Source organism: Patella vulgata, chromosome 2 (genome assembly GCF_932274485.2).
Source record: "Patella vulgata chromosome 2, xgPatVulg1.2, whole genome shotgun sequence".
NCBI classification, from domain to species: Eukaryota; Metazoa; Mollusca; class Gastropoda; family Patellidae; genus Patella; species Patella vulgata.
Genome location: NC_065880.2, coordinates 80,614,628 through 80,627,069, shown reverse-complemented (window position 1 = coordinate 80,627,069; position 12,442 = coordinate 80,614,628). Strand labels below are relative to the sequence as shown.

The following is a 12,442-nucleotide window of genomic DNA, read 5'->3' as shown; positions in this document are numbered from 1 at the left end:
AATATATGAAACACTGACTTTGAGTTTTGAATAGCATATGCCACTGAAGTTATGCAAAATGCGATGGCTGATATATGAATACTTACAAGCAGTATCATAATACAGATATGTGACGATATGCTAATATAAATAGGACCTATATGTAACTTAATACCCTATAAAAAAAAATACCATAGTAGTGTAATCGAATTGTTTACTGTCCCCGTTACAATTTACATGGATTCAAAACACAAATCTACATCTAGAAAACTACAAATCCATAGATCTTTGTTCATAAAAAAATCCATTCAATAAATATTCCAGTCAATAAATATTTGTCACGTTTGGACAAAAATGCCGAACGAGGCAATCTGAGGTTTATAGTGTCAGTCAATTATCACTCTATTGGGATATCAATAATAAGAATCTAAAGACTGGCAGCCATATATATTCATCCCCTTGAGATATGGTGCCGATAAATAAAATACCTTAATTACTTTGATTCATAAGGTATGTATTACAATGGTCTTGATAAACAGACTAATTACTTGGTTCATTAAAGATGTAAGATTTAGACAAAGAGCTGGTTGTTCTTGCTATAATATATAGTTCAACAAGTGGCTGCCATGCAAGATACATCCACATTTTGTAATCAAAAGGAGTCATCCTCTTATTGTCCCAATGCTTCACATCAAATAACAAAAAAAACAACCAAAGTCTTGATTATCCATTTTAACATAATATTTAAGTGACTATCACTGTAACGACAGCTCTCTCTCTCTCTCTCTCTCCAAATATGACTGAAATGAGAGTTTTCTCTCCAAATATGACTGAAATGAGAGTTTTCTCTCCAAATATGACTGAAATGAGAGTTTTCTCTCCAAATATGACTGAAATGAGAGTTTTCTCTACAAATATGACTGAAATGAGAGTTTTCTCTCCAAATATGACTGAAATGAGAGGACTGAAATGAGAGTTTTCTCTCCAAATATGACTGAAATGAGAGTTTTCTCTCCAAATATGACTGAAATGAGAGTTCTCTCTCCAAATATGACTGAAATGAGAGTTCTCTCTCCAAATATAACTGAAATGAGAGTTCTCTCTCCAAATATGACTGATATGAGAGTATTTTCCCCAAATATGACTAAAATTAGAGCTCTCTCTCTCTCTCTCTCCAAATATGACATCTCCCCAAATATGACTGAAATGAGAGTTCTCTAATAAGACGGGCATACGTCATACAGTGTGCTATGAGATAAATTTTACCCAGACATCAGTGTTACAGCCTACTCTAACTTCAGATTTCAACTGTCAAGGGTTGTTTTACGTACACGCCAATGTGTACACAGGGCCTAGGTTTTTCGCACCATCCTAATGACTAAACTCTTTTCTTCCCAGGCCCTCTTACCTGCACCACTGACATGGGGGAACTGCGCTGAAAATCCTGAGAAGCTTTCTCGGCCAACACCTGGAGCGAAACCCTAGACATCCTGGTTAGCGAGGGAGCCAGTATCTTACTCACTGAGCCACTGCAGCTCCCAAGTTAATGAACAAGGAAGATTTTAGGTAAAATATTTTACCACTCCAAGAAAGTAAATATGTGAAATGAAATGGGGTTTTATGTCCTACTGTTCTGCTCCTAAACTGGGCTAATGAAGACGGGCATACGCCATACAGTGTGCTATGAGGGAAATATGTCCGGACAGCGGCACTATGGCCTACTCTTATATCGAATTCCAAACTCTTATATGTGCATGCCAATGTGTACATGCGACCTTGATTTTCCGTCCCATCCGAACAATTAGACAGCTGTCCATGTCAGGCCCTCCGTCCTGCATCACTGACAAGGGTAAACCACACCTGAAAATCTGGATGAACTTTCTTGGCCAATGCAGGGACCGAACACCCGACCTCCAGGCTAGTGAGCCAGCGTCTCACACACTTAGCCACGTGATCCCCCAAGTAAATATGTTGCTTTTACCTGTTTTGCACCAAAGATATTGATGATATTCTCTCTTAAAGTTGTATTACCACTTGTTGCTACGACTACAGATCGAGATCTGAAACATAAAACTTTAAGTTATATTACCAGTTGTTGCTGCTACTACAGACTGAGATCTGAAATATAAAACTTAAAGTTGTATTACCACTTGTTGCTACTACTACGGACCAAGATCTGAAACATAAAACTTAAAGTTGTATTACCACTTGTTGCTACTACTAGAGACCGAGATCTTAAACATAAAACTTAAAGTTGTATTACCACTTGTTGCTACTACTACAGACCGAGATCTGAAGCATAAAATTAAAGTTGTATTACCACTTGTTGCTACGACTTCGGACCGAGATCTGAAATATAAAACTTAAAAGTTGTACATCTACGATCAAGATCTGAAACACAAGGCTTTAAGTTGTATTTATACTTGTTGCTATGACTATGGATCAAGATCTGAAACACGGGGCTTAAAGTTGTATTACTACGGATCAAGATCTGAAACACAAGGCTTAAAACTGTATTACCACTTACTGCTACGACTATGAATCAAGATCTGAAACACAAGGCTTAAAGTTGTATTACTATTGTTGCTACGACTACAAATCAAGACCTGAAACACAAGGCTTAAAGTTGTAATACCACTGATGGAGATCTGAAATACAAAACATTAACACCGGAAATTGCAAGTGCATCAGGTTCCTTAGACCACCTGCAGTGGGTTCGGCCTGTAAAGGTATTTATGAGTAATAAACTATAACACATACTTATGGAAGAACAATTACTGATTTATTTGGGCGACGTTTCGAAGAGTATTCTCTCAACGTTTTCAAGCTTGAAAACGTTGAGAGAATACTCTTCGAAACGTCGCCCAAATAAATCAGTAATTGTTCTTCCATAAGTATGTGTTATAGTTTATTGCTCTATCCAGTTACTAAATGCCTCTAAAAGATCAGTATTTATGAGTATGGACCATATCACTTTCACCAATTTTATTCAAAGACCTGGTGTCGTATTGATCCTTTACTGGATGATCATTATTGTAATATAAGTCACGTGAGATGGGAGTTATCTGCCCACTCTTCTCTGTAATATATATTGAAGTTAATAAAAGATGCACATACTTCGAAGTGTGGTCATATCACGAGAATGTCTTGTTTTAATATATAGGGGGGTTTGAGATATGAATATGACCATCCATCCACGTGCTGATATATAGAAGGCATATCGAAGGTAGTGATCCCAACACAACACTGGGACAGTCTGTATTTATATTTACCAAGTGCTAAAGGGATAAAGTTGTATTGGGTCATTCCATGTCAAGTGCACCAATTTTTAGGAAATCATGAAATCCACCCTCTCAAAAAAATATAGGTTAACGTCAATGGTCTAAAACATCCAATTGCCAAATTTCAGCTTCCTAGGTAAAAAACTGGTGGATATATCAGCAGATTGCCATCACACATTCTATTCAGTCAAAACCCCTAACTTGGCAATCTAATAGAACTGTGTTTTCACATAAGAGTTGTGTCCCTTAGTTCATTAGTATTGACGAGAAGATTGAAAACATGTTTGCATGAAAATATGGTTGGACTCAGTAGTGTGGTACACATGGTCTCACATCTTGGCAAAATTATCCTTATAGCATACATGTACTAAAAACACAAATATCCTACTATACAATGAATGGCTAATGTCTCAACAACACTATAATAAATACTGTGTTCTAGCCATGTACTTTAAACCAATAAATAAAGTTTGACATCTGACAACCAATCTTCATGAAAATATTTGATGCAGTAAAGAGAGTTGTCTCCCATGGACAGTTGACCTGCAAACATCACAGGCTTTGTAACGAGAGAGAGAGAGAGTGAAACAGGATTTGATCCCGGTCTTGGCAGAGAAAGTTCCTCAAAATTTTCCAGCATGATTTCCCCTTTTTAGTAGTGCAGGACAGAGGGCCTGTCAAGGAACAGTGTCTAGTCCTTAGGATGGGCCAATAAACATTGGATGTTGGCAGAAATGCTGTTTTCCAGGTAAAATTTTCCACATACCACACGGCATGGTTTTTGCAAACAACTCGGTTGTCAAAACCCCATTCAATTTACAGTAAACTTCACATAAGTAGGATTCGTATAAGCCGGATCTTCGCTCAACTAGGATAAAATTGTTGGGATCCTTTGATCCTGCATGTTTTTCTCATTAAATTTCTGCGCGTAAATCGGATCAAAATGTTTGGTCTATTTGATCTAATTCCGGCTTTTTTCCTTCGCCAAAGTTGGATCGGCAGTATGTTCAGAATTTGACTAAGTCAGTTTCGTCCTGATGGTCTAAAACGTGGTTAGGTATTCCATGCACAGAGTCCCAAAATACTTTCCCCTATCATTTTGACACAAATCAGCCTATTTGATGCGAAGCAATAATAGAATTTTCCCGAAAAAAAAATAAACACGCTGTCTGCCCTACGAGACACTTTCAGGGAAAAAATTTAGCATATTTTTCAAAGTTATCTAACGGAAGTTATCTACTTGCACCAAAACTGAAGTTATCTACTCGCACATATGAACAAAAGCTTGAAATGTGCCTTTGAATCTATTATTATCCAGCTCTTGCAGTTTATTTCTAATTGAGCTAAGATTGAATTTCGGTCTTCGGCTAACTCGGATCTTCGCATAACTCGGATAAAATGGGTCAGTCCACTTCGATCCGACTTTTGCAAAGTTTACTGTATTTCATTGCCCCTGATATTATTTTTAAAGGACAATATTAGTGTCAGTCAGTTGTGTTTTCCTTTTGCGTTTGTCACTTCCGATTGTTGAAACCTTGATTACGCATCTATCGTAGCAATGATCTCTGTGTTAAAATTATATTTGGAACGTGTTAAACCATTTCTATCACATATGTGATAATGACTGACACCAATATTGTCCTTTAAGATTGGTCATAAAAATAAAAGCTATATTACCCTTTTCCTATCTGGTTGGTACAGTGAATACGAACTCCTGTATTAATCAAACAGTAGGCATTTAACAACTGAATCATCTTCGCAAACTCTTTCTTTAAATTACGCAGAAATTCTTTGTGGCGAACTGGAAGGGTGTGAAATAAATTTTGTAGGCAGATGGTTGTTCCTGTCTGCCTCGGACATGGTGATTGGCTGGTTATGTTTCCATGATTATCATATTCTAATTTGGTTCCGACAGCAGACTTGGTATGACACGTTATAACAGTTAAATTACTACAAAAGATAGAAAGTAACTAAAATGGCTAACATGTTCTGAAAGAGAGAGAGAGCTATTACTAAATTAGGTCATATCAGGATTAGCATATCGTTCAATTATTATTCAGTAATTCGCTTGCGCGTAGGGCTCTTTAGCAGTGGAGGAAACCGGAGAAAACTCACAAGGTTGGGAAGGTGACCCTAACCCTTGTCATGTACAAGCGAAGAATCAAAACCATGTCACTTAACTCAGTGACAAGCCATACGATCTAAAGTGCATGTGTTACAACATTTGACCAACCAAGAGCCTTAAAGATACATTATGTAAGATTTAGATAAAGAGCTAGCCATTCTTGCTATTATAGTTCGAAAATAGATAATATAAAATGAATAATTTGAAAATTTCATTCCAATTACTCTATTGTGAGCAAAGATATTAGCCTTTGAATGTTTGACAAGACGTTTGTAATAATTGCAGCCACCGTACTGGTTGTTCGAAGCTAAGACTCCCTCCTTCGATTTTTAAATTAAATTAAAATAGAGCTGAAACGTTCTAATCTATTTAATATCGGAGAAATCTGATGCCATCGAGAATTGATTATGGCCTGGATCAGTTAATTAATGTCGAATTAATAATTTAGAAAACATTTTAGGCCTAAAGAAAGATCTGCAATAGGCAGATTTAGCTCTTGCATAATGTATGTTTAAGTAAAAGAACCGTCGAAGGTGGTAGCACCGTCGACAGTAGACGAACCATTAATATTTGGAATTCAATGAAGAGAAGGCAAAAACACCACTGTCTGGGAAAAATTTTCCATAGCACATGGCATAGTGTATCCCCATCTTACTTAGCCCAGGTGCTGCCGATGCTAAACCCTATTTCATTTCAATTCTGACGTCTGGTTTAGACTTACTAATTAATATCTATTTCATGCAGATGGGATGATAACTATTGTAGCCAGAGCCATCAAACGGTTCGATAACTGTGCAAGGGTAGATGGGATTTAAGGTCCACTCGACACAAACTAGGTCATTTCGGGACTAACATATGGTTCAATTAGCAGTGGGTGGAAACCGGAGGACCTGGAGAAAACCCATGAGGTTGGACAGACGACCCAACTCCTTGTCATGTATTAACGGGGAATCGAAACCAAGTCAGTTGACTCAATGACAGGCCTTATGATACAATGTGCACGCGCTAACCATTTGGCCCCCCCCCCTTTCAGAGTACAACAGTGGAGAGCAACGGTAACATGGGTGTAAAAACAATTGAATATTTACCTTAACGCACATAAAGAACTTAACGCCTCTCCACGGAAACCAAACGTTTCTACATTAACTAAATCAGAAAAATCTTGTAATTTAGATGTGTGATGCTTCAAGGCTGAAAAAAAAAAACCATCATGTAGGCCTACAAACATATTTTCTTATAATACTCATGTTAAAGATACAATCCCACGAAAGTGCTTCTAGTTCTAGGGTAATTTTTTTTCCAATAAAACTATGCTAAATTTTTTCCAATAAAAGTATGGCAATTTGGGTATAAATGGAAAATTGAAACACCCAATTTTACTAGAAAAATACCAAATTCCCTGAAACACACCCACGGGGCATGCACAGGACAAAAATGTAAGGGTACAACTAACTGGTAAGCTGCCTGCTTTCTTGTCTGCTTGAGTGATGTAGTGTGCACAGGGAATGCTTGGTACATGCTGATCATAACAGAATGGTTAACATTTGTGAGACTGAGAACAGTAACAGACTCGGAGATTAAACGAAAGATGGCAGAGGATAATCCTAGAATTTATTTAGGCTTCGATGTTTATAGTAAATGGGCGGCCATTAAAGACAAATACAAGCTGAAAATGGATCCTACCTCGCGTGTCAAACAAGGCTGCTTAAAATAGATGTTTACAGCTTTGGGTAGTTCCTTGCAATTAAAATGTTTTGAGAGGGATTTGAACTTTTAAGCAAACTAAATGTTGAAATAAATGGAACTAAAGTGCACTCTGTCACATCCGACGGGATCGTTACAATATGTCGGATTACGCAGAGTGTCGGAATACTCAGTTTTCTCAAAACCGGAAATATTGTAACTACGAAAACCGGAAGTATTATTATAATGTAGCTTTGAACATAAAACTTCGAATCACCAGAATGTTATCCCCTTTAAAAAATGATAAACTTTTCTGTACATTCAAAATTTGATTACATTAATTTTTTTTTCATTTAACATGCGTAGGCATTTTGAATAGGTCAAGTCTGTCGTTAATTTATCTTCTTCGCCGTCTTCAGTTGATCGCACTCTTGTCTTTACTATCACTTGTTTATTGATAATGGGCGTACTGGATTGAACGTTCCGGAATCGAATTCTCTCAATCCCAAAAATAGCGACATTCGAGTGAAAATGGGTACTTCGGGCTACAACGCATGCGTCGACTGGATATATAAATATCTCATCCAACCATGCAGCCGAAACCTGTTCGTCGTGTTTAATTACGTCACAATTCTACTCACACCACCTCCGTCGTCGGGATTGACAGAACTGTGACAGGACTGAATTCCGCATCACTCGATTGCAATTCTGTTAATTCGGGACGTTCCGGACTGTGAATCAAGCAGCCCCAGGTCGTCGTCACACGGTTCGAAGAGATCCGTAGAGTGACCAAACTTATAGAGGTTATTCAGGTTCAATCGGCATGCACAACAAATGTTTCCAACAGGTGCTAGGAATATTTTTACGACTGTGAATTCGGGGGAAAATTTGTGGATATTCTTGAGTATTTGTCACAACTGTCGTACAAGAGATTAAAATTATCAAAGTAATCAACAACGACCCATGGTAGCGAGTTTTAATCTCACAGATAATTGATTGGTGATTGCTTGTTAATCTTTTGTGGCTTCACACCCATCTGGTTTTAATCTCACGGATAATTGATCGGTAAGTGTTTGCTTCACACCCACCGATTGAAGGCCGGATTATACGGTGTCGATTCAATGGAAATCGTATGACGGGATGGCTGATTGATGTCGTAACCCGGAACGTACAGAGGTCGAATTACACAGAGATTTTTTGGCTGAAGTAATAAGGAAATAAATCGGGACATGAAAATGGTGTCGGATGTAACAGAGTGCCGGAGTGATCAGATGTCGGATGTGACAGAGTGCACTGTATATCTGATAAAGGTAGGTTGCCAGGCAGCGAAACATACGCCCACAGCAGCTAAATTGTCTGAGCGGGTCGACAAGGGTTGTCGCATATTTATTCCTTTGTAGGTAATTGGGGGCCTTTACAAGACAGTTCCATACAGATCAAATTATAATTTTTGACGTTTGAGGGTTCACAAGGCTCTACAAATTGAAACAAGGGTCTCAACTCTGGAAGTAATCTACAGAAATTGTTGAAATTTGACAGGGTTTTCGTTTCACAAATTTAAATAATGCATATAAATTTCATAGATATCGGATTATAACTTTCATCCATCGAGTATTAACAAGGTTGAACAAAGTGAAACAAGGGCAATAACTCTAGAAGTAATAAACAGAAATTCCTGAAATTCAATAGGATTCTTCTCTTTACTAATTTAATATGACGCATGTAAATTTCATACAGATCGGCAGATAACTTTTGATGTTAGAGCATTCACAAAGTTCAATAAAGTGAAACACGGGCCATAACTCTAGACGTAAAAAACAGAAATTGCTGAAATTCAATAAGCTTCTTCGTTTCACTAATCTAAATAATGCATATACATTTCAGAAAGATCGGATGATAACTTTTGGCGTTGGAGCATTCACAAGGTTCAATAAAGTGAAACAAGAGCCATAACTCTAGACATAATACACAGAAATTGCTGAAATTCAATAGGCTTCTTCGTTTCACTAATTTAAATAATGCATATAAATTTCAGAAAGATAGGATGATAACTTTTGGGGTTAGAGCGTTCACAAGGTTAAACAAAGTGAAACAAGGAACATAACTCTAGAAGTAATAAACAGAAATTGCTGAAATTCAATAGGCTTCTTCGTTTCCCTAATTTAAATATTGCATATAAATTTCACAAAGATCGGATGTTAACTTTTGGCATTAGAGGGTTCACAAGTTTCAACAAAGTGAAACAAGGGCCATAACTCTAGACATTATAAACGGAAATTATTGAAATTAAATAGGCTTCTTCATCTCACAAATGTAAACAACATATATGTCAATTTTAAAACAATTGGATGATAACTTTTGGCGTTAGAGCGTTCACAAGAAATTGTGGACGATGGACGAACGGGGGCGACGGCAATATACGTCCACATTTCTGTGTGGGCGTATAAAAATGATTCCCAACTTTATAGATTCCCAACTAAAATTTTGCCAATCAATTTTTCTATCGACTCATAGTGACGTCGGAAATGGATCGCAAAGTGAGATGCGAACCTGGTTATTTCGCTCCCAGGTCAAGGCATTTATCTAACAAACATCTACACCAAATTTGAATATTCTACCTCAAATAGCAGCATAGTTATTGCGTTACAAAAGGGTTGACAGTCGGATGGACCGACAGAAAGATAAAGACAAGGGCAGACAAATTTGAATTAATAGTCCCCAAGCCTGGAAATAATGCACCTGTCACAGACAATGTCAGGCATGGATTAAGACTTTGTCAGGCACAAAACCTCTGGTGCCCGTAATTTTGTCAGGCAGTGATTTGTTTTTTTAATTGATATTATTAATACATGTCCAGCACTAAGTTGAAAATGTAAGGTACCATTTCATTAGTGCCTGACATTTTGTCAGGTACATCTAAAACCGTTATTTCCAGGGCTGCCGACAACCAGTATCGCAGCGCAATTTGCGATACATATTTCGTCCGTTGCTAACCAAAAATTAAAATCTGACGTTTTTGATTCGCAGTTACTGCGAATCATTAATGTGCCTGTCATTTTGGATATTGTCACAAGAATAATCCACATTTTGAAGACTAGAAGGCTTACTCAACACTTTCAACATGTATAAAATGTTGAATAAAATTTTATAAACAAAACTGAATTCTTCGTGTGACATTTTCTTCTCGACTTACCCAGACACAATACTATATAACACAGGGACATAACTCTATGAATAGGGACTATTAAACCGGAAATAGGGAATCAAGTAGTCGCACTCACGTTGCGAGACATTAAGTAATTATATCATATTCATTTTGAAATAAATAACTCCAGTGTATCGCACTTATTGTAAATAAAATATAAAAAAATAAATACATGTTAACGTATTGTAAAATGATAAATCAAAGTAAAAATTCCCGTAAAATATTATTGTTTATATCGCGTGTGTCTAGTTAATCGAGGTGCGCCCTATTGAACAAAAATAGTAATACACGATAAAAAGCAGACGAGATCGTTTTCTAACGAAGATTTCTAACGTAACAAAAAAATAACAATTAAAATGAGTGGGGCTTCGGAAGTCACTGTCAAGAATTGGCTTCAGACATAAGACCTAACTAAATGTCTACATCACATTTACAAACTGTCACAAGTACTTGTGGCAGTGCTAAAAAAATCTAAGAATAGTCAGAATGGAATCTAATCATATTTGTTATGAATTAAAGTAATATCTTGGTATTTAGGTGTTTTACATTGAAACTGAAAAACTGCTAATCAATTTTTAAATTTGCTAATCAAATTTGGCAAAATTGGACTTTTTGATTAGCAGTGCTGCTAATCAACTGTGAAAAATTACCGACAGCCCTGGTTATTTCCAGGCCTGATATAGTCCCCTTGTTTCTTCAAAGGTCAAAATAAGCTTTATATCTAGAAAGAAAGATATGGAGCTTAACCTCCACACTCCACCCAACACAAACTTGGTCATTTCTGAACTAAAATATTGACCTCTACTCCTTGTCAGATACAAGCTGGGAATCGAAACCATGCCACTTGACATTTTGTCACGTACAAGAGATGGGAATCAAAACCATGCCACTTGACTCAATGGTAGACCTTATGATCTAAAGGGCACCTGTTAGACTGCCCTTCCCCCTAATTTGTATCTAATTATGAGATTATATAATAAAAAATCTAATTACAGAATCTCATTAAACAGAAAATTAAATCACTAAAATAGTCTCCTTACTGAGGCCATGAAAGTTTTGCTGCTCCACTCCAGAACCATTATCTGAGACTTCTACTGATTCACTGCCATATTCCTTTAATTTGATTTCTAGAAAATAAAAAGGGTAATTAGGCCATATAAAAAAAATATTGTGGTTCTCATATTCGTCTTCTTCTATTATGGTTTAAAGTCTGCTTCCACCGAGTGTGGTATCGCAGATAAATGAGAGAGCGACAGAGAGGGAGACAGAGAGAGAAATGGGGTTTACCGTCCACTCGACACAAACTAGGTCATTTTGGGACTAACATATGGTTCAATTTATTTCAATAATTCGCTTGCGCGTAGGAGTCTTTAGCAGTGGAAGGAAACCGGAGGACCCGGAGAAAACCCACGAGGTTGGACCCTACTCCTTGTCACGTACAACCAGGGAATCAAAACCATGCCAGTTGACTCAATAACAGACCTTGTGATACAGCGTGCACGTGCTAACCATTCAGCCATCCAACCCCATGTGATGGTGTGAGAATAGGACCATTTGTGGGAGAGAGAGAAATGGGGTTTAACATCCACTCGACACAAACATGGTCATTTTGGGACTAATATCTGATGGTTCAATTTTATTTCAATAATTCGCTTGCACGTAGGGGTCTTTAACAGTGGGAGGAAACAGGAGGACCCAGAGAAAACCCATAAGGTTGGACAGACGACCCAACCCTCCGGCCCGTTTGTGACATAGCTAAGCCTACGTAGACACAGAAAATGGTCATCGTTGAACTCAGTCAAAGCCAGGGAAGAAAGTAACTGTGAACGATTAGTTAGCAGTTTTAAACAGTTTTAATAAATGAAATGAAATGGGGTTTAACGTCCTACTGTTTTGCTCCTAAACTGGGCTAATGAAGACGGCAGTTTTAATAAAGTTTTGCACACCAAAACAACTTTTTATTAGCAGTTTTGGTCATATAAGGTGCAGTTACAATCAGTCAACACAAGAAAATATTTGTCAACAATTAGCAGTTTGAAACAGTTTGAATAAAAATTTTGTTCATCAAAACAACTTTTGATTAGCACTTTTGGTCATTTGAGGCGCAGTTACAATAAGTCACAGAGAAAACCCACAAGGCTGGACAGGCGAAGCTACTCCCTGTCACAA

The 12,442-nt window shown here is 37.3% G+C and overlaps 1 protein-coding gene across 2 annotated transcripts in view; it reads right to left on the bottom strand.

The window, feature by feature from the left end:
- The window catches only part of LOC126809915 (mismatch repair endonuclease PMS2), a 67,929-nt gene that overhangs the window by 34,728 nt on the left and 20,759 nt on the right, over window positions 1-12,442 (bottom strand). For both annotated transcript variants that reach the window (XM_050534775.2, XM_050534774.2), the window contains 4 exons: window positions 11,314-11,400; window positions 6,474-6,576; window positions 4,938-5,210; window positions 1,961-2,039 (listed from right to left, as the gene is read on the bottom strand). In XM_050534775.2, the coding sequence (XP_050390732.2) occupies window positions 1,961-2,039; window positions 4,938-5,210; window positions 6,474-6,576; window positions 11,314-11,400 (542 nt within the window). The remainder of the gene's footprint in view (window positions 1-1,960; window positions 2,040-4,937; window positions 5,211-6,473; window positions 6,577-11,313; window positions 11,401-12,442) is intronic.